The sequence below is a fragment of the Schistocerca gregaria genome, chromosome X (genome assembly GCF_023897955.1).
Source record: "Schistocerca gregaria isolate iqSchGreg1 chromosome X, iqSchGreg1.2, whole genome shotgun sequence".
NCBI classification, from domain to species: domain Eukaryota; kingdom Metazoa; phylum Arthropoda; class Insecta; order Orthoptera; family Acrididae; genus Schistocerca; species Schistocerca gregaria.
Window position 1 is genome coordinate 651,443,232 of NC_064931.1, and position 24,381 is coordinate 651,467,612.

The 24,381-nt window shown below is 39.9% G+C and overlaps 1 protein-coding gene across 2 annotated transcripts in view; it reads right to left on the reverse strand.

The window, feature by feature from the left end:
* Positions 1-395: 395 nt before the first annotated feature.
* The window catches only part of LOC126297498 (ras-related protein Rab-39B-like), a 153,604-nt gene continuing 129,618 nt past the window's right edge, over positions 396-24,381 (reverse strand). For both annotated transcript variants that reach the window (XM_049988384.1, XM_049988383.1), the window contains exon 3: positions 396-2,130. In XM_049988384.1, coding sequence (XP_049844341.1) covers positions 1,692-2,130 — 439 coding nt within the window. In that variant the 3' untranslated portion in view covers positions 396-1,691. The remainder of the gene's footprint in view (positions 2,131-24,381) is intronic.

Below are 24,381 nucleotides of genomic sequence, written 5' to 3' on the forward strand. Positions count from 1 at the left end.
GACGTAGTTGTCATCTCAGCAACTGACAAGGATGTCCAATCTACAGCTTTGGAATTATCAGACTCCAACTTCAGCACGATCACATTGGAACGTTTGAGGTGCCAGCAGCAGCTCACAAAGGAGATTCAGATAAGAAACTTCCTGGCAGATTAAAACTGTGGGTCGGACCGAGACTCGAACTTGGGACCTTTGCCTTTTGTGGGCAAGTGCTCTACCAACTGAGCTACCCAAGCACCACTCAAGCCCCGTCCTCACAGCTTTACTCCTGCCAGTACCTGCGAGAGGTTCGCAGGAGAGCTTCTGTAAAGTTTGGAAGGTAGTTTGGAACTTTTACTTACCAGTTCTGAGAAATTTAAGTGTCGATAGAATATAATCAAAATAATTAGAGAAAAAAATAAACACATAAATAAACACAATTTATTGCTTATTTATGATGCATCAGTTTTACACAGAATGCTATGTTAACTAAGATACCACATATGAAATGAGAGAAGTCTGTAATAGTCAAGATTCAACTCATACTTCAAATGACCATTGCATTTAGTATGTAATCCATTTCTTTGTTCCATATCATATTGGTATATTTCACAATGCACATCATTTTCATATTCTCAAATTCTATAAAATGTTTGGAACTAAAGCTCAAACAAATAACTTGCAACGTGCTATGTCTAGCTGAATTAAGGCGCCAGAAGCTGATAGTTCTGAGAAATCTTCCAAATCTTCTTTGCCATTGCTGGAAAATTCTCAAACATCTCTCATATTTACACACTAAATTCTACACACAAAAATTGAATCATAATTACTTTAATTGTCTTCAATCAATGACAAACTTTTGTTCTTGACCTAAGGAAAGAAACAACTGTGCAAGAAACGAAGACTGTTAATGTGGAAATTCTTCCACAGCCGTAATGTTACGCAAAGAAACAGAATGGGTTACAATTTCTCTACACTGACACATATTTACTAAAGGAAAAATTTTGGTATATTAACCAATGGGAAAAGCAGTACCAAAATAGAAAATGACAGCACAAGACAATCAATAGTAGAGTAGCCTTTAAGTCCACAAGGCTGTGTTTTCCATTAATGTTGCTACACTTGCCTGCTGCCTATCAAATTACTTTCAGGATGATAGGAAGCAATTTAGTCATAGTATTACAAATTTTTCATGCAATTTCAGTGTGTGTTTTTCAACAACAACTTAACGCACAAGTTGTGTATTCTCTCTGAAAAACACGTAATGTGAATATTACTATCAGCCTATGACACACACTCCTTATAGTAAAACTTATTTCGAAAGCACCAATTTTTTCTGTCAGTTCCAGTTTTACCAATATCACAATGGTCTAAAAGATGTTAGGACACTGTCCATTGCCATTGTTTCTGATTGAAGTTCGATAAATACACGACACCCCAATAAAGATCAAACATAGTTTACTGCTTAAACTTCTTGGCACATAATCATTACCATATGTACCAAATATGTAATATAGGCCTTTCCTTATGAGTATTTTTTTTCTGAGAAGTATACTGGTAGTCACCGCAGTTCTGCCTGTACAAAGGTAAGTTGTAAATTATGAAATACTGCAAGTATACAACATACTATGTCAGGATTCAAAAATGCACAGAGAAACAACATTCCATAACAGTTCACACAGAATATGTACAATAGTTTATATCAGTACATCATCTCAGCAACAAGTTGATTTGGCAGGTTCTGCTTCAACTAAATTGAAGTCATACCCACTTGGGCGCTGAAATCCTGTTTTAATACCATCCCAACCATCCTCCACTTTGTATTCACCAGTTTGTATCCTGTTATAAACTTCCTGGGTTACTGCATGAAATGCCTCTTCTACATTTACACCAGTTCGCGCAGAAGTTTCAACATGATGTAAGCCGTGCTGCTCAGCAAAGGCATGTGCTTCTTCACGCGATACCTCACGTCTTCCACCAGCCAACACTAAATCCAGCTTGCAGCCAACCAGGGCAAATACAGGGCGATGAGGTTCTATATGCCTACGGGCTTCCATCATCCATAGAGGAATATGTTCAAAACTTGCTCTGTTACAGATGTCGTATACAAGCAGAGCACCGACAGAATTTCTGTAATACGATTTGGTTATGGACCTGAAAACCAGGATATCCAATGTCAGAAATAACATAAAATCACTCATAAGTGTTTTACAAAACATAAGAAAATGTTTTAGTCATCTATATTTTCACAGATATAAAAAAAATTCTGTTAGGTTTTTTCCAAATTCATTCCCAAGATTCCAAATTTGATCACTATTAGATACAAGATGAACTTCCTTAATTTTGCTGGTCTTTCTGTAAACAGCAAGTATCTTTTTCCCCACATAGTCTTTTCTAGTAACCCTACAGTAAGAGAGAATTATAAAATTCCCTGTGAAACAGATGTAAGTATGGAAATAACAATCCCTCAAGTAATGCAGTTGCCAAGTATAGCCTTGAAACATGCCGACTTAATCCCATTTCTGCTGATAAAGATCATGGCTTTAACAATCCTAAGAACTAATCTTTACTTTAAGCAGACAGGCAAATAATAATAGTTGCAAGTTTTAAGTATATGCCCATATTAATAATATCACTTTTTCTTGGCAGCAGTACCTTCAGTAAATTATATGATGTGAAATCTTAATACTAAACAAATAAAGATACAGACACACACACTGCGTGGATTCTCTTGCAACTATGTACACTTAATACAGTACTATATGAAGAGCGAAAGAGAAACTGTGAAGAAAATGTCTGTCAGTACCAGTTTATGTAAAGACTAGTAAGAGACACTTTTATACTTAACATTATAATATGAAACAATCACTAAACAGATTAAACCTTTATGCAGCGAGACATGGCAGGGACACGTCATTTCCCTATACAAGCTCATTTCTTAAATAATATAATCTCTGAATTGCTTTCATGTCCTCCTTTAATCTGGTCTGGTGAGGATTTTGAACACTATCAGTACTCAAAAATGGGTTGCACTGATGTTCTATATGCAGTCTCCTCTACAGATAGACCACACTTTCTGAAAAATTTCCCAATAAATCGAAGGTAACTATCTGCCTTTCCTACAACAATCCTTACATCCTTATATCATGCTACTATCTAGTGTATCACACTGGTACTTATAAGAATAGGGCTGTGTTCACTATCTTGCTGCGTATATTCTCAATGTTGGGGTGGGTAACTGCAGAGGGTGGTCTGGTCACGAATGAGTCGAAAAATTTACTATTAGTAGAGAATCGTGCAAGGCACAGTGTCAAGCCATATCCGAAATACACAGGTATTTTACCTATAAAGTCCTTTGTAATAGGATATTTTGTACAGGAGTCCCACAATGCGTGTGATAATCCTCACCTGTTCATTTATCTCCCAGTAGAGTCACTAGTTTGCAAAGAGTACATTTGGGAGATGATAACTCTGGATTACCGGCTTCCATAGAGGCTCCTTGAATTCTGGTGTGATGCACATCCACCTTTGATTTGAATATGATACTTATGTATACCAGCTAAACTGGAGGGACCAGAGCCTCAACAATATAGTCTGTTTTTACAAGACACGTTGGGCACTTATTTTCTGGCTGATCAACCGCCTCCCAGGCCTATCATTTCATTCAAAGTTTGTGCATGTGCCACAAACAGGAGTTCACTGTCAAAACTTGTGCAGTGGAGGTAATGCAGGCAGTTTTACAGGCTGTAGCATTGCTGATGCAGACTGACTGGCAGAAACAAACAGATGGGTTCACTTTAGTGTGGGATTGGTCTGCACCTGGAATATGCTCAGCCGTCATTGCCGAGAGTTCTTTTTCTTCGAGACACTGTGTGTGATGGGCCGATCCCCTACCCTGTTGATTTCTCTGCATAAAATTGACAGGTGAACAAGTTACAAGTACTTCTTGCATACACTGTCATTCTTCTTCTTATATGCTTGCTGCAGTAATCTTCCATATTACATTAAGACAGTGACTGTTACAAATGTTTGATTCATGCATGATGTAATGTATCACTTATCTGTTTTCTTTAGACAAACTTCCCAGTATCCTTTTTTGCAATACTCTACTGTGTTTTAATTTGATTCTGGGAATTATTAATTTTGGACATATCATGAAAAATTTCTGATTTTTGATAATTTTTCTAGATGTATGTCTTACACAACATGAGAGAAATTTTGTATCTGTACTTCTCCTACCATCTTATCCAAATCTATTGTATTTGTGGCACATTTCCCAATTTTCATGCAGAAACACCAGTACTGTTATTCTGTAGATTCATCCTGAAGTTGCTTATTGTGAAGTCCTAAATTATTTTATTCGTTTTTGTTAGCAACAGGCTGAGTACCCATGTTGCCTATAACTAGTAATTAAACTTAACAGAGCACTCGATGTGAGGAAAAGTATCGTTACACCACCAAACACATACGTTTTTCATATTAGGTGCATTGTACTGCCACCTACTGCCAGGTACTCCGTATCAGTGGCCTCAGTAGTCACTGGACATTGTGAGAGCAAAATGAGGCGCTCCGTGGAACTCTCAGGCTTCGAACATGATCAGGTGATTGGGTGTCACTCGTGTCATATCTGCACTTGAGATTTAAACACTCCTAAACATCTCTAGGTCCACTGTTTCTGATGTGATAGTGAAGTGGAAATGTGAAGGGACACTTAGAGCACAAAAGCATACAAGCCGACCTCGTCTGCTGACTGGCACAGACCACCGACTGTTGAAGAGCGTCATAATATGTAATAGGCAGACGTCTATCCAGACCATTACACAGGAGTTCCAAACTGCATCAGGATCCACTGCAAGTACTACGACAGTTAGGCGGGAAGTGAGAAAACTTATTTCATAGTCGAGCGGTTGCTCATAAGCCATACATTACGCCGGTAAATGGCAAACAATGGCTCCCTTGGTGTAAAGAGCATAAACATTGGACGATTGAACAGTGCAAAAATGTTGTGTGGAGTGACAAATCACGGTACACAATGTGGCATTCTGATGGCAGGGTGTGGGTATGGCGAATGCCTGGTGAACATCATCTGCCAGCATGTGTAGTGCCTACAGTAAAATATGGAAGCAGTGGTGTTATGGTGTGATCATGTTTTTCAAGGAGGAAGCTTGCACCCCTTGTTGGTTTGTGTGACACTATCACAGCACATGCCTACATTGATGTTTTAAGAACCTTCTTGCTTTCAACTGTTGAAGAGCAATTCGGTGATGGCGATTGCATCTTTCAACACGATTGAGCACCTGTTCATAATGCACGGCCTGTGGCGGAGTGGTTACATGACAATAACATCCTTTTAATGGACTGGCCTGCACAGAGTCTTGACCTGAATCCCATAGAGCATCTTTGGGATGTTTTGGAACACCGACGTCGTTCCAGGCCTCATCGATTGTAATCGATACCTCTCCTGAGTACAGCACTCCATGAAGAATGGGCTGCCATTCCCCAAGAAACCTTTCAGCACCTGATTGAACGTATGACTGTGAGAGTGGAAACTGTCATCAAGGCTAAGGGTGGGTGAACACCATATTCAATTCCAGCATTACTGATGGAGGAAGTCATTTTCAACCAGGTGTCTGGATACTTTTGATCACATAGTGTATGCTCATATGCAATAGAATCCAAAAGATAAAAATGACAGCATATTTCCTCGACATGGTTTCCAAAGGGTTAAAACATTATATACAGCTACTAACACCACATTTGGCATATAACAGTGTCCAACACATGAAATTATGTTTCTGAATCCGAAGACACAAATTTAAGAATCTAAGAAAGATGAGAAGTATCATTCACAACAGTTAATAGGTGACAAGGTTACCTAGCACCAACACACACTTGACAGTGATGTGGTGTCTCCTCTACAAGTTGATTCAAGAGTTCTTGTCAGTTATTCCCATTCCTAAGAGCTGCAAGAGCTCCAGAAAAGTCTTTGGTGCCAACTGACCACCAAAAATTCATCTTACAATGTATACAAATCATGTTCTATAGGATTCAAAAATGAAGACCTCATTGGACAGGCCAACAGCACATATCTTAATCAGTACAAATTCATCACTTTGATGCAGAGGGACATTATAATCCATAATAATGAATCATGGAGCAGTTTGATTTCTCAAAATTTATACATGTAATGGAAATACATTATTTCCAACCATTACTTATATTCCTCTAACAACTAACAACTACACTAAACTTCATATGCTCATCCAGTATACAAACTTTTAACCTCTACAATCTTAAAAATATTAAAGGAGAATACATAACCTACAGATGACTTCAAGATTATCATTCAGCAAACTGAAGCACAGTTCATCTGTGAAGAGAACACACACTAATAGTTCATGGTCCAGAAAGTACTCTGTCGACAATAACTTGGTATACCTCTGCACTGCCCTTAGTTGAACACATTCAGCTGGACAACTGACACACAGACCAGTTGCTCTGATTTAATGTATACCTCATTGGGAAACCAACTCCTGAGGCAACTATAATCTCTGCAAACAATTATCTTGCAGACATCTATGGATTTCATCGTACAGTCAATGTCAGAAATTGCTCCTGTTGTGGAGTGGTCTCTTGGTCAAATTTATTGTGGTCTGCTGAAAATGTTTGAGTGAAACAGGGCTGCAAATGACTACTGCAGTGTAATGCTGCCAATTTTACCAGAAAACTAAACCATTAACAAAGTGCACGAGACTTAAATATGAGGTGCCTTATGAACTATGTGAGGTTATGTCTGAATCACATTCTTAGTGGAAGCAGAGAGAATGCCTTTTGTAACATGACAGCACAATGCCCATTTATGGGCAAATCACGACAGTCGTATAATTCTTTCTGATCTTCTCCCTTTCCGTTCCCTCTCTATCCTTATTCTGTTTACCTTTTGGATAATAGTTTCAGTTAAAATTAACTTTACGAATAAAGTCACCATTAAAAAAAATTAAAAAAGCACACACTATGTCCCATTATATTCTGCAATTCTGACGTGACACCCCATGCCAAACTGTGCAATATTTCTATCATTGAAATGAACTACATTTTAATTGATCCTGTGGGATTACACAGTGTACAGCAAATGTATATGTAATATACACTGAAGCGCCAAAGAAACTGGTAAAGGCATGCATATTCAAATACAGAGATACGTAAACAGACAGAATACGGTGCTGTGGTCAGCAACGCCTACATAAGACACCAAGTGTGTGGCGCAGTCATTAGGTCAGTGACTGTTGCTACAATGGCAGGTTATCACGATTTAAGTGAGTCTGAACATAGTGTTATAGTCTGTGCACAAGCAATGGGACACAGCATCGCTGAGGTAGCAATGAAGAGCGGATTTTCCCATACGACTATTTCACAGGAGTACTGTGAATATTAGGAATCCGGTAAAACATTGTTGCAACCAGAAAAAGATTCTGCAAGAACGGGGCCAATGACGACTGAAGAGAACCTTTCAACGTGACAGAAGTGCAACGCTTTCGCAAACTGCTGCAGATTTCAATGCTGGTCCATCAGCAAGTGACAGCATGAGAACCATTCAATGAAACATTATTGATGTGGGCTTTTGGAGCTGAAGGCCCAACCGTGTACCCTTGATGACTGCATGAGACAAAGCTTTACGCCTCACCTGGGCCCGTTAACACCAACATTGTACTCTTCATGACTGGAAACATGTTGCCTGGTTGAATGAGTCTCGTTTCAAATTGTACCGAATGGGTGTATGTGTACAGGTATGGGGACAACCTCATTAATCCATGGAACATGCATGTCAGCAGGGGAGTATTCAAGCTGGTGGAGGCTCTGCAATGGTGTGGGCCGTATGCAGAGTGGAGTGACATGGGACCCCTGATACGTCTAGATACGACTGACAGGAGACACGAATGTAGGCATCCCGTCTGATCATCTGCATCCATTCATGTCCACTGTGCATTCATACAGACTTGGGCAATTTCAGCAGGACAATGCGACACCCCACACAACCAGAATTGCTACAGAGTGGCTCCAGGAACATTCCTCAGAGTTCAAACACTTCTGCTGGCCACCTGACTCCCCAGACAAGAGCATTATTGAGCATATCTGGATTGCCTTGCAACATGCTGTTCAGAAGAGATCTCCATTCTCTTGTACTCACAGATTTATCGACAGCCCTGCAGGGCTCATAGTGTCAGGTCCCTCCAACACTACTTCAGACACTAATCGAGTCCATGCCACGCCCTGTTGTGGCACTCCAAAGTGCTCATGGGGGCCCTACATTATATTAGGCAGGTGAACCAGCTCCTTTGCCTCTTCAGTGTAGAAGATCAAAAACAGGAAACATTCACAATCAAATATTTCTTAACCATTTTGATTACACGATAACGTCACTGATTATAAATTACAATACATAAAACTGAACGTAGCAAGTACTATTCAACAGTGTAAAATACTTTTCCCACCAGACAGTCCAAGTTTCTTTCAAATGTTGGTGTGATGTACACTGTCATGCAGGTTTTTAGGAAAGCTTCTTAGTAATTTTGTACCTGAGCATGAAGTGTTTTTTTCGGGCATTTTCAGACAGTGGGGTATATTTTGCATGCCTTCCTTCTTCACTGTAGTGGGTGTGTACACTAGTGTTTGTAATCCCTATGCACTAACTTTTGTGATGTATATTATCGTTTTATATATGAAAAAATGTGTAAAAGTTAAATGCACAGATTTTTGAAGTACTTTCTGCATGCTTTAGAAGTCTCTTCTTAAAATGATCCTAATTGATTTTTTTGTAATGTGAACACACTGTTTCTTGAATGTTCGAGTTTCCCCACACTATCACTCCCTACTGCAGGTGTGGTTCAGAGTCCATGAAACAATGTCCACAGAAGCTGTTAGTCTGCATACTGTGAGAGGCGCTTCATTATGAATGATACCGAGTTTCTTACTGAGAAAATAAGTTTTTTCCACCTCAGCTCATTATTGACAGTAATACCTAAGAATCTAATGGATTTTGTTTCTTCCACCCTTGTTTCATCCACCTCTGAACTCGTGCACATAGTGTTCTCTGTTTCTGGTCACAGCATACATAATCTCTCTTCGGTTTAGATTCAGGCCATTTCCCAAGAGCTGTGAGAGAAGAGCATACATTTCTGCATTTCACATTTGTCACGTCATCTGCATCATACAATATTCTAATTCATTCATTCTCTCTCTCTCTCTCTCTCTCTCTCTCTCTCTCTCTCTCTCTCTCTCTCTCTCTCCTCCCCACTAACACACACACACACACACACACACACACACACACACACACACACACACACACACACACACACACACAGGACTGCTTTTCTCATATTACATATCATTTTCTTTCTTTATAGTCAATATTTCAGTTTTTAATTCCTGTTTTTGTAGTGACTTAATAATTTTTGGGTTTCTTTTTGAGTTCACTATACTTAAAAAGAGTGGTTGCTTTCTCATTAACAGCCATGGTATATCCACAGAAAATAATCACTGATGTATTTTAGGTTTACTTTTGTGCACTTTTTGTACAACCAGTAGTTGCACTTGACACACAAAACATCTTTCATCACCTGCTTTTCGCATTCTCTACACAAAGAGTGGTTTTCTTTTTTGTTTTTTAACAAGAGCTAAGTGCCACTATACTTCCCTATCAGCCATCTTTTATTCTCAACTGGCTCCTTCACAAAATTATTACTGAAATCACTAAACATCACTAATGTCTAGCAATGAATTTGTGGTTATTTCTCATACATGAGAACAAACCCTTTCTCCACACTGTAGCATTCTATTTATGCAATTTAATGGTGCCCATAAAGGAAAGAAATCAACTGGTTTTCCTCTTCCTGATTTACCTACAATAAGATGAGGGGGGGTGTTGGTTTTTTGACCCTAATACATTGATCAACCAGAACTATTATGACCATTGACCGATCAATATAAACCTGTCGAAGCGATAGCAGCATCACCTAGCAAGGAACGACTGCTAGTCAGACACATGCATGGTGCATGTATTATCGGTAAGCCTCTTGTCCGTGTGTAGAATGCGGGAGCCTCGTGGTCCGCATTTCCCTGATGGCAGACTATGATGGCAAAGAGGCTCAGCAGATGCGTTTTGGGAACTTTTCAGCGTTTGACGAGTGCTGTGGTGTGGTCTCTCTCTTCAACCCATGGTGAAACCAAAGTGAAATCGTGTGTAGATGTCATGGTGTTGGGTAATCATCCCTTGCTACACATGTCCAACATTGTAGGCTAGGCAGTCTGGTTAAACAGGACAGGCAGTAAACTGTTGCAGAACTAACATCAGACTTTAATGCTGGGCAGAGTACAAGTTTGCAAGTACACAGTGCACTGAACAATCCTGACAATGAGCCTGCACAGCTGACAACCGAAGAATGTGCCAATATTAACACCACAACACTGGCAACTACAACTGAAATGAGCATATGACCATTGGCACTAGATGTTGGTGCAGTGGTGGAGTGTTGCATGGTCTAACGAATCCCAATACCTCCCCATTATGCTGAATTATCATATAAAGTTGATCGTCGGTAAAGCAGATGCCAGACAGATTCATTGGAAGAATCCTAAGGAAATGCAATCCGACAACAAAGGAAGTAGGTTACAGTACGCTTGTTCGCCCAATGCTTGAATACTGCTCAGCAGTGTGGGATCCGCACCAGGTAGGGTTGATAGAAGAGATAGAGAAGATCAAACGGAGAGCAGCGCGCTTCGTTACAGGATCATTTAGTAATTGTGAAAGCGTTACGGAGATGATAGATAAACTCCAGTGGAAGACTCTGCAGTAGAGACGCTCAGTAGCTCGGTACGGGCTTTTGTTAAAGTTTCGAGAACATACCTTCACCGAAGAGTCAAGCAGTATATTGCTCCCTCCTACGTATATCTCACGAAGAGACCATGAGGATAAAATCAGAGAGATTAGAGCCCACACAGAAGCATACCGACAATCCTTCTTTCCACGTACAATACGAGACTGGAATAGAAGGGAGAACCGATAGAGGTACTCAGGGTACCCTCCGCCACACACAGTCAGGTGGCTTGCGGAGTATGGATGTAGATGTAGATGTAGATGTAGATGGGAGGGCACAAATCTGTCACCTTCCAGGGGAATTGCTGCTCAACACCTTTACTGCAGGATGGGTACAAGCTGGTGGCGGCTCCATTATGCTCCGGCGAACATTCACGTGGGCATCCACGAGTCCAGTGGAACTCGTGCAAGTAACAGTGATGGCCAAAGAGTATCGTACACTGGTTGCAGATCACATACATCCCTTCTTGACGATCACGTTTTGTGACAGCATTGGCATTTTTCAGTAATGATAATGTGCCATGTCACGAGGTCAGTAGTGTGATGGAGTAGTTCGAGGAACCGAGTGGCAAGTTCCAATTGATGTGCTGGCTCATCTCTCCCTCCCCCCTCCCCCCCCCCCCCCAAATTCACCACATCTGAACCTGACTGAACACACCTGGGATGTGATTTAACATGGTGTCAGAGCTCATCACTGCCGCCCCCCCCCTTTTCCCTGTAATGTACTGGAATTAGGTGATGGGTGTGTGTGTGTGTGTGTGTGTGTGTGTGCAAATTCCCTCCAGTGCCCCACCAGGCCCCCATTGTTTCCATGCCGCAATGGATCGCTGCTGTTACCGGTGCCAAAGGTGGACATACAAGCTCTGAGGTAGGTGGTCATAACGTTCTGGCTGATCTGTGTATTTTTGTACATTATACTTAATTGTTTCTCCTATTTTTGCTTCTTTAGTGTGTTTGCTATTTCAGCTATTTTATTTCTCTCATTACTGCTGGTCTGAATAGTGTAGAAGACGTAGCCCCCAACATTAGTATCAACAGAAACTTTGTTTGCTACAATAGAGTTCTCTCTATAGTAATTCTCGTGTTCCCAGATCCTCATCAAAACGTAACATCCTGCTGTAAGAAATACTATTCTCTTACTCAAAATGAGCTGAAAGGACATCAATTCAATATATATAGTGTATCAGGAGGAAACTTACTTACTTTGAAGGGCAACAACATTAATGATTCTGGGGGGAAAAATTGTCCTTTTCTTAACCATATCAAACATACAGCCATTTGAAAATAACAGGGATCAGAGTCTTATGTTGTCCTTCACCAGCTCTCACATGCTAGTACAGCCAATGCAACATTAGGCTACATTGTGCTGTCTTTACCAATAATTTCAATGTGTGTGTCACATTTGTGGTACTATTGATGACCTATTAGTCAGTCCAGATGTTTTAGATAACTGTCTTGATTGAGTACGGTATCTTTATTTCCTTCAAAATATGTTACCAGAATACTTTGAGAATATCCTTTTGACAACACAATGACTTATGTACTTTCAGCACGACAGAATTCTTGCACATTCTGTAACGTTCAGTGACGCAGTATTTAACAGGTACAGGTCCTGGGCACTGGATCGGCTGCAGTGGAGTCATTTCTTGGCCTCCAAGGTCACCTGATCTTACTCATATTACTCATTGTGGGACGGGCATAAGAGCAAATTCTTTAAGTGTACAGTGGACACAAAGGAGGACCTTCTTGCTCTTATTTTACATGCATGTGCTACAGTAAAGTACTGTACGAATGATCTCAGACCAGCAACATAACAGTTACAAAATCTGCAAAATGCACTGCAGCTGACTGAGGACTTTTGAACACCTTTTGTGAGGAAGTTTACACAAAATAAACATTAGATCACAATGTTTCATTTACTAACACCTAAATTTGTCATGTTCTCCATTGTTTCCATTACTTTCCTCAAAAACTTAGCAACAATACATATGTTCACATGGCTTTTCTTCAGAATTACTAATACTATAATTCCTCAAAGCACGCACCTTTCCTCTTGACCCACCCTCGATAAGAGAGGTGTAAGAAGAGGGAGGGCATTCCAAAAATTGCCCATGCATGGAATGCTTTCTGAAAATGCTATGCCTCGAAGTAGTATTTTAGGCCAGCTAAGGATGGATGAATACTCATTCAAGTTTATTCCTGCTTAGGGAAGTCTGCTGAGTAGCTACCTCCAACACTGCCATTTCATCAGCAATGGGCTATTGCTTGAAACAACAGTGAAATTTTAGTAACTGCCACCAAAGTTGCATACCAGTTAAAAGACAACAGGTTATGGCCTATGTGACTGCATGAACTATCATGTCATTTTATCATTTATTTGCAGTTCTGAAAGTAAATGAACTTATTAAGTACCAATGGTTGCTGCCCCTCTGGATAATGTGTCCCCCCTTTATTCTATATTTAAAGTGGCTACGGAACTGTGCAAGTTGTTAAAATCAGAGAAGCACTCTTCTCTTGTAGGTGTGAGGTATGCAAACTGTAGCTATTTAATCATTATAATATGACCAGCACTACCTACATATTTTAGTGATACTGTAATGTTTAGGTTTTGTGTGTGTGTGTGTGTGTGTGTGTGTGTGTGTGTGTAGTTGGATTCTGAACTTTGACACCAACTTTGCTGTTCTATTTCTTTCTGAATCAAATGACACCCACCACTAATTAAGCCAATAATCACAATTTTGAATAATTCGCCATTATGTAATATAATTTTTAATATGGTGTAGTAAAAATTTTCCTAGCCATTTTTCAATTCATTCTATAACTTCTGAACTAACAACTTGTTCATACACTAGTCTTTAAATAGTCTCACATCACCAAAAATGAGTTTGCTCTCAGTCTGTGCCCAATCCCAGCTGAGCCATCAAACATGTAACACCTACATTCCTGCTATTTGCGTACACTACTATTACGAGCAGTTTGTTCATGGAAATATTAGGTTGGTGCATAAGTTCATAGGCTTATTGTTTTGCATGTTGGTATTCCACTGCTATGGGTTTGTTTATTGTCTTTTTTATTTCTAGTTCACTATTGCTATTTGAGTTGACATTTTGTCATTTAGAGATAGCAAGTGAAGCTGTGGCTATTTGAGTTGACATTTTGTCATTTAGAGATAGCAAGTGAAGCTGTGGATGCTAGAAAACAGAGTACCAAGTGGAGAAATCTTAACATTTCTGACATACCAGGTACACCCATACATTAAGTTCCATTTGGTTACATAAAACATACGCGTACAGATACAGAAAAAATATTTATTGTACAAAAAAATCTACTTGTCATAGCGTGGCACAAGTTTTTGTATCCCTTCTTCATAGAAGGTTGCTGCCTGTGTATTATTCTTTCAGCTAGTCATCATCATTGAAATGTTGACCAACAAGGACAGATTTTAGGTGAAAGAAGAAGATATGAAAGTCACTAAGAGCGAGGTCCAGTCTGTACGGAGTATTATAAAATGTGTCCCAGTGAAATTCCCATAAGAGGTGTTTGGTCACATTAGCCGTGTGAGGTCGGCCATTATTGTGGAAAACCACCACCACCACCTTTTGACAGTAATCCTCAGCACTTTTTCAGTACTGCGTGGCACAATTTCTTAATGGTCTCGCAGTAACCATGTGCATTGATTGTTAGGCCTCGTGGTAAGAAATCAATCAGCAAAATGCTTTTTCTGTACCAAAACACAGGCCACAGGAATTTGAGGTGTCAAGATTTGCTTAGGCTTAACCTGCATTGGGGATGAAGTATGCCTCCATTCCATTGACCACAGTTTTGTTTCAGGGGTGTCGTACGATACCCAAGATTCATCCCGCATGACTATCTGAGAAAGAAAACCATTGCCTTCTTCACTGTAGCATGTCAAAAACTGAAGTGCACTGCCCATCCTTTTTTTTCCCAGTATGAATTTTGAGTACACTAAGTGAGCAAAGTTGAAACTTCCTGGCAGATTAAAACTGTGTGCTAGACCGAGACTCAAACTCGGGACCTATACCTTTCGTGGGCAAGTGTTCTACCAACTGAGCTACCCAAGCACGACTCACAACCTGTCATTACAGCTTCAATTCCGCCAGTACCTCGTCTCCTACCTTCCAAACTTCACAGAAGCTCTTCTGCAAACCTTTCAGAACTACCTCTCCTGGAAGAAAGGATATTGCGGAGACATGGCTTAGCCACAGCCTGGAGGATGTTTCCAGAATAAGATTTTCACTCTGCAGCAGAGCCTTTTGTGGGCAAATCTCATTCTGGAAACATCCTCCAGGCTGTGGCAAAGCCATGTCTCCGCAATATCCTTTCTTCCAGGAGTGCTAGTTCAAAAAGGTTTGCAGAAGAGCTTCTGTGAAGTTTGTAAGGTAGGAGACGAAGTACTGGCAGAACTTAAGCTATGAGACGGGTTGTGAGTCATGTTTGGGTAGTTCAGTTGCACGAAGGCAAAGGTCCCAAAGGTCCTGAGTTCGAGTCTCAGTCCAGCACAAAGTTTTGATCTGCCAGGAAGTTTCATATCAGCGCACATTCCACTGCAGAGTTAAAATCTCATTCTGTGAGCAAAGTTTTCAAAATTTCAGTTTATCAGTAACAATTTCACGAATTAGTGATCGTGAGATTTGCAGAACTTCCATAGCAAGGGCTCTAAATGTAAGCTTACGGTTTTGTGTAATCTTCTATTCAATTGTGTGAACCAGTTCATCAGTAGCCACAGACTGGTGTCCACTTCGTTGTTCTTCATGCACTTGATCACGTCCTCCATTGAACAGTCTGACCAATCTTTTAACCATTGAATCACTCATGACATTTTGTCTGTAAACCTCACATATTTGCCAATTAATTTCCTTTGGTTTAACTTTCTTTGCATTTAGACAACAAATCACAGATCTGATTTCACATGCTGCGGCATTTTCAATTACGGCTAACAGTATAAAGAAGTACTACAAAGCACATGTTGGCAGCAGCGATTTGAAAACAGTGTACATGTCATCTACTTTAGTCAGAGTAACTGTCACACATGCTCTGAACTGCAATCTTAGTGCTGCCGCAGATAGAAATAGAAATGAAACTAACTTTGTTGACGACCCTCATATTTTCCTGTTCGAGTTCAATAGAGGGATGACAGCAGCAGAGGCAGCCAGAAACATTTGTGCTGTGTATGGGGAAAATGTCATTTGACAGAGGACAGTAAGAAAATGGGTTTTCCTCATTCACAAATGCCTTTGGGATTTGACGAAGATCGTTTAACTGTCTTAATCCACAATGAAGCACATCAGTGTACTCGAGAACTGGCAAATGTGGTGATAAAGAAGACCCTAAATGTAGGATGTGTGGTGTGGGTGAGGAAACTGTATCACACTTGATCTTCAAATGTGAGGCACTGGAAATTATAACACACAAAATATTGTGATCAACCATACTTGAAGAAATTGTGTCTAGCAAAGCACTGGAAAAGGATCTCTTTGCACTGTTCCAGGACATTGGTTGGCTTTAATAGAGACACAGGGAATGATACTGCACAAAAAACTGTTTCCGTGTGGGCAGCAGTGGGTTTGACAAAGGTTGTTTTTGCTTCCCTGATAAAATCAAATCAAATCATCAAATCAGTCATGAAATGGGCAAAGTTAAAAATCGGGTGTATGGGTACTGCATGCTCTAAACCAAAATCATAAAAATCTGTGAGTGACCATATGTACATCTCTGCTTGCTCATCAACTGACTCATGGAAACTAACAATTCCTATGCTGTACTGTTGCTGGGGATGAGAAATGGTGTCTTTATGCTAACATAAGAAAAAGAAAGGAATGGCTGAGCCCAAACAAAGTGGCAATGCCCTGTACAAAGCCCTGCACGCATCCAAAAATGATAATGCTATGCATCTGGTGGAACAGCGACAGGGTGATGTGCTACAAATTGCTTCCCTGAAGTGTAACCATAAGCACAGACATTTACTGTCAATGAATGAGATGTTTGCAGATGCAGTCCAAAAACAGAGACCAGGAAGACTACATGAAGCAATACTACTCCTCGATAATGCCTGCCTGCATTCAGCTAGACTGACGAAACACTATACAGGAACTGGGTTGGAAAGTCAGTCCACACCCACCTTATTCACCTGATGATGCGCCTCATATTTTCACCTTTTACACCCTCAAACTTCAAGGAACTTACTTTCTGGATGAAATGCTCTCCAAACATGAGTTGATGAATTCCTCACCTTAAAACCATGTTATTTCTACAGTCACAAAATTTTAAAGATACCTCAGCATTGGCAGACTGTTGTAAACAGTAAAGAAGAATATGTAATTGATGACTGAAGTCACTGTCGCGTGTATCTGTTGTGTTTATTAAAATTATGGAAAAATTGCTATGAACTTATGCACCAACGTAATACATGTTCCTACATCCACAGAAACTAAGTAACATCAGTGTCCAGTAACTTTCAAATGGGTTCATAATTCAAGTTATTGAATATCTGACAGAAACGAGTTGGGGTTGGTAGAAATCACATACACAGACATGCTAAAGAGCTATTGCTGAACATTGTGACTGCAGTTAATGAGTGAACTGTGTGAGCTCTTTTAGTGAACTTTCATTTGATATATTTCTGCAAACAAATACTGCATATAAATTACAATGTCTTGTATAAACGACAGTGTTTTGTGTCATATTTAATTGTTTTATTCTGTGACTCAGATGGACTATATTTTATTATTGGAAAGTGTTTCATTAATAGGTGTTTCAACATCTTTGTAATTAGTATGAATATTTCTGCCACAGTACTCTTAGTTATTTCTGAGTGCCAACCTGATAGAGCACTACTTCTGAGAAGTGGGAAAACTTATCATTGATACAATATAACCTCAGAGCTATGTAGTGTGTCAAAAAGTGCAATGTACATTGTGGTGTTTAACAGATTTCTTCTAAGAAACCACCATGAACTATTTAATGAGGATTTTAGCTTCAAGATGACAGATGAGCTACCGAGCTGGCAACAGACTACGAAAAATCAAGTGGTTGTATTACAAGTGTGTGAGCCTCATGAGGTTTGCACAAAGGAAGGAAGGTTATAGTGTCACTGATCATTGATGGTGATATAAGACGAAGGGGGGAGAAGGGAAATAGCTGTGAGTTGTTTAAAGACCTGTGCCAGCATTTGCCTGCCACAATTGAGGCAAGCCATGGGAACCTAAAATAGTGAAAGCTGGGTAGGGACTTACCAACCATTAATAGAAAACCACTGTCTAGCTGCATGCTATGTCACTTGGTCCTGGTGCATTTCTCTTTATTTATGATCATGCCATTTACATTACAACCTTTATTTGAGTATGCTCTTCTCTCCAAAAAATGCTGGACAGTCAACTCTAGACAGAGACTGGCAGAATAGCTGCAAAACGTGAGCAGTATCTTTGCTTCATGCACTTCTTGTCTAGGCCCCTAATGACAAAGTTGCATATCCATAGTGTTGGTATGTGAACCAGTACATTGAATTATGCAAGAAAATCTACAAGCTAAGACAAAGTAAGCACTGTGACATTTAAAAGTTTCCCACCGCTTCCAGACTTGGTTGAAGACAACATAATGTTACACAAAGAAAAAGTTTATGAGTTTTCTTGTGGATGTGACATCTTTCAGTTCCATTAGGGACAAAATCATGTCAAACAACTTGCATTTTACAGGAGTGTGCTTTGGAACACCAATGACACACTTGCCACCTTTAAGCTAGCAAATCTATTGTTGTGGTGTATTTCACTTTTTACAGGTAATTCATTGTACTATAACAAAATTAAATTATGCTTGATACATTCAACATTTGGGACTTCACCACTTGAGTCTTAAGAAATTCAGCTGTTTGAAGACTTCACAAATTGTGATCACAGTTTCCAGTTAGATATCACCTGGAAACTTGTCATTACAGAACTCCGTTCTCTTTGTAAGTATCAGTTTTCTGTGAATTCGTCAAACAAGAACAGTAGATCTTATCTTGAAAATGTGAGCCCCACTGTGGAAGACACTGATTAAGCAACCTAACAACACAGTCACTGAAGTGCTGCCTACCAGCAGGTGTTTCAATAAATGAGATCTGGATACTTTTGCAAGTTCACAGGTGAAGATGGCCAGTTGACTAGGCCAAAATAGTGTCTTATAGACATGTGGCAGTTTTCCTTAAATTTTATGAAATGAAATTAGGCACTGTCACTTTAATTACCAATGTAAATGTAATAACTTTCTCCAGAGCACCGGGGAACCTTCTCTTTATATTTTTTCAACTGCAAGCATTCACTTCACATAGTTCCTTTGCGTATCTATTATTGACATACAGGGTGTTCCAAACAGATTCATCCAAATTTGCAAGACTATATCTTCTACAAAAATGAAGACAGAAACTTTGAGCAAATATTAATTAGAGGGTTACAGGGTTCTTATTATCCACAAACCACCTGATTTCACTATGGTGTAGCTTTTGTACATTTGCACATACAAACTTATGATAAAAGTTTTCATTTACCTTTAACAAATGGTCAAGTGTGCCCTCCATTAGATGCACAACAAATAGCAAGATGATTGGATGGTTGAAGTGACTGAAAAGTGAGGTTATCAGTCCCTTAGTCAAGAGATGCAACGCCTGAAGTTAGTGATATCACCTAGAAATGTGATCAAATTTGATAGTACATAGAAATGTTAAAATCGAGGCACTGAAATCAATATTGATGCCAGAAATAAGAAATAAATTGGAGACAGAGAAAGGTATATGGACTGGGAGGTATGCAGGTAGAGCAGACAAGGTTGCCCCAGGGCTCATCTGTGGCAAAAAACTTCAACCACAAAGACTATGAATGAGCTAAGACCATAACAGAACAAATTACGCCGATATATATACCTACCTGCATACCTCCCGGTCCATATACCTTTCTCTGTCTCCAATTTATTTCTTATTTCTGGCATCAATATTGATTTCAGTGCCTCGATTTTAACATTCCTATATACTATCACAATTTGGTCACATTTCTAGGTGATATCACTAACTTCACAACCTTTGATACCGATGTGAGATCCATACGCCCCTTATGGCCAACCCATCATTCAGGTGATACATTGTTTAAAAATGCTCTTACATGGAAATGCCAGGGCAGTGGTGTCCATCCAATGGAAAAATCTAATTTTTGGAATGTTCTCACAATTGTGGAAAAAGGCAGGTCTTCAGCATATCCAGGGGTGTGATTTCTGCAAGTGTCTTTTTTTGTGAAAAGAAACAGGCTGTACATCATATTGTGAAACGGGGGGAAACACATGACGCTTTGGAGATCCTCACCCTTGCTCATTCTCAAATTGGTGTAGTTCACTTTAGCACTTAAATGGAGCATAACATCATTATGCACTACGTGTGTAATGAAATTGCCATCTCACTTATCCACATCCAGAATGAATTCACATAATTCTACATAATGTTCTCTCCATGATAAAGGGCTTTTAGCAACGTCATTCTGTATGGTTTGAAACACACCAGACATAGGAGGAATGGCCAATTCTTGGTTGAACATGACTGTAGGTGTCTGTGGACAACAAGCACAACCCTGTTGAATATACTCTACATCTTGTCCGAGCACATGGTAGTAACCCACAGATTTCTCTTCCCATAAAGAGATAACATTGCAAAGTAATATGAAATGGAACGAGCCCATAAGGTCAGTGGTAGGGAAGGTAAATGGTTGACTTCTGTTTATTGAGAGAATTATGTAAGTGTAGCTTATCTATAAAGGAGACTGTATAGAACACTACTGCAAACCATTATTGAGTAACATTCAAATATTTGGAATCCACATCAGGTCAGATTAAAGGAAGACATCAAAGCTATTCAGACATGTGCTGCTAGATTTGTAATTGGCACGTTCAGTCAACATCTGAGTATTATGGGGATGCTACATGAGAAATTGGAATCCCTGGAGGAAAGACTACATTCTTTTTGCAAAACACTATTCAGAATATTTAGAGAACCAACATTTGCAGCTGACTTCAGGACAATACTGCCGCTGAAGTGCATTTTGCATTAAAACAAAGGCAAGATAAGGGAAATTAGATCTTGTATGGAGCCATATAGACAATCCTTCCACCATGCCTGCAGATATCATTGTTTAATGCTTCGAACTGTAGGAGTGCATTGCCACAATCTCAATGTAAACTGCACCGAACAATTAACACAATTGCACCTGTTGGTTGCTATGTTATCACCATCTATACATGACACACAATGTTCACTGTGTGGAAAACTTCAGGATGAAAGTAACTTTCATGTGACGTGTCACTGCCAAGTGACATAGTTCGATGAAACTTTGACCATACATAGAAATAACTGCTACATTATAGTACAGAAGTTAATGGAGAAATACACAATGAGACTAACTGAAATGACACTTTTAGTGAAAGAAAGTAATTATATTGAAGTCACTGTGATTCACAGTGGTACCTTGGGCATTACAAAAGGTCGGGCTTGGTTCTTTATAGTGTGTGCGATCCCAAGACAGCAATGCTTGCTCTGAAATGATGGTCGTGGCCAGGAGTAGTTGGTCGCTGGTAAGGAGTTCTTGTGCTAGAGCATTACATTCTTCCACCAACACAACTGACAACTGCTAGATGATCATTGGAGCATATGGACATGGTGAAATGTGTCTCCCCAACCCATGGCACACACTTGACAGGTTTTAGGTCAAGGGAACAGGCGGGTCAGTCCATTTATCGAAAATCCTCTGATTCCAAGAGCTTTTCAATCCACTCAGTTGAATGCAGTTGTGCACTGCCATACATAAAAATGAACTGTGGGATGAATGCATCCCTGGAAATAGACATGGGGAAGGAGTAAACTGTCAGAGTAATATTGATGGATGAGTGTACTGTGTTCAAATATTTGGAGGTCTGTATGCCCATGTAACACTGCCTTCTCACACCATAGCACACAGACGACTAAAATGATAATTTTCAATCATGTTTCAGGTGCATTGTGTGTTCCCACCTCTTGCCATATTTGAGTATGTCCATCACTGCCTTACATGATCATTTCGGTGATCCAGGTGTCATGATGTGGTAGGTATAATGTTGCATTGGCATAATGACCTCTAAATTTTTGAACATGGTACACTTCCTGGTCAGGGTTACTGGGACACTGTACTGTTTCCCAATGTGTGTATTTTCAGGGGTAGTGTTTGCCCCCGACTTCATTTTTATGAATGACAAAGTGTGACTGCATTTAACTGCGTAGCTGGAGCAGCTCTTTGGATGAGAGGACATTTGGCCAATGGAATAGCTCCCCTCCCCTCAACCTGACTTGAATTCCACTGAGCACATGTGGGATGTGTTGGGCAGATGTACTGCAGGCACCAATTACCATCCAGCAGCTGTCAGCCATGCTGGTGGAGTGACAGAATGCCCTACTGCAAGAACTCCTTACCAAACTTGTGGCCAGCATAGGAGCATGTTGCAGGGCATTAATTGCCATCCGTGGCAATCACACACCCTATTAAGAACCATGTACTACCTTTTGTACTGTTCAGGGTTCCACCATAAATCATGTTGCCTTCAGTGTAATTATTGTCTTTGAATGTAAGTGTTATTTTTGTTCATCTCATTACATATGTATAAAAAGTAGCAGTTCTTTCTATGTTTGGTTCAGATTTTATCGAGGTATGTTACTTGGCTGAGAGACATCACACAAAATTTCATTTTGTCATTTTGTTTTGCACACCAGCTTGTAGTGAAATACAGACAAACCTTGCCAGCAACTACATGAATCATTAATTTACAACTGCCACCAAGGTAAAGCCTTAGAAACTTTATGTAGATTTTAACACACACATCGAAACTATCTTCATTCATATACAAGATATATCCTCATGAAATCAGATGGATGTTTTTGAAACACCCTCTACATCTAGTCTGTAGATAAGACAAGCACATTGATAAAAATGAACTGATTAACTTCTGTGACTGGTGATAAACTACTCGGCAATCTTACATCCTAAATTAGCATAGTTTGATGGGAAGGTTCTGTCTTCACTACACGTATCACTCTCTGAAAATCTATACAGCTAGGTAATTGTGCCCTTTTCACCTTCATATTCTTTCTACTGTTTTCACAATCACAGCGACTTTTTGGAAACGGTTTCCATTCTGTTAACTTTCAATACTTTTTAGAGGTAAATACCCTGTGTAAGGCACCCAATGCCTTCCATTTTGGATAAGTCTTTATACACTTAACAACTGGGGTTAAAGTTAAGATCCCAAACCCTGAAATAAATGGCATTTCATTACTGTCTTGTACAGTGATCGCTGAAGCAGAAACACACACATTGAAGTGACAAAATTCATGGGATAGCGATATGCACACACATAGATGGCAGTAGTATCATGTACACAAGGTATAAAAGAAGCAGTGGATTGGAGTAGCTTTCATGTGTACTGAAGTGATTCTTATGAAAAGGTTTCTGATGTAACTATGGCTGCACCACAGGAATTAACAGACTTACTGTGAAATGGTGGTTGGTACTAGACATATGGGACATTCCATTTCCAAAATTGTTAGAGAATTCAAAATTCCATGATCCACAGGGTCAAGAGTGGGCTGAGAACAACACATTTCAGGCATTACTTCTTACCACAGGCAAAGCAGTAGCTGACAGCTTTAACTTAATGACAGAGCAATGGTGTTTATGAACAGTTGTAAATGCTAACAGACAAGCAACACTGCATGAAATAACCACAGAAATCAATGTGGGATGTATGATGAACGTATCCATTAGGACAGTGTGGTGAAATTTGGGCTATGGCAGCAGATAAGTGACGCGAATGCCTTTACTAACAGTGTGACATCGCCTGGAGTGTCCCTCCTGGGCCCACGACTGTATCAGTTGGTCCCTATGCAACTGGAAAACCATGGCCTGGTCAGATGAGTCCTGATTTCAGTTGGTAAGAGCTGATGGTAGCGTTCAAGTGTGGTGCAGACCCCATGAAGCCATGGACCGAGTTGTGAACAAGACACTGTGCAAGCTAGTGGTGACTCCATAATGGTGTGGGCTCTGTTTACATGGAATTAATGGCATCCTCTGTATGTTTGAGTACTTGCAGTCATTCATGAATGTCTTGTTGGCAAACAATGAGTGAATTTTTATGGATGACAATATTCCGTGTAATTGGGCCACAACTGTTCGAGTATGATTTAAAGAACATTCTGGATAGTTCAAGCAAATGGTTTGGCCATGCAGAACAACACAAATCACATAAAACATTTATGGGACATAATTGAGAGATCAGTTCGTGCACAAAATCCTGCACCGCTAACATTTTCACAATTATGGGCAGATATAGAGGCAACATGGCTCAATATTTCTACAGGGGACTTTGAACGGCTAGTTGAGTCCATGCCACATCGAAGTGCAGCACTGTGCTGAGCAAAAGGAGGTCCATCACCATATCAGGAAGTATCCCACGACTTCTGGCCTCAGTGT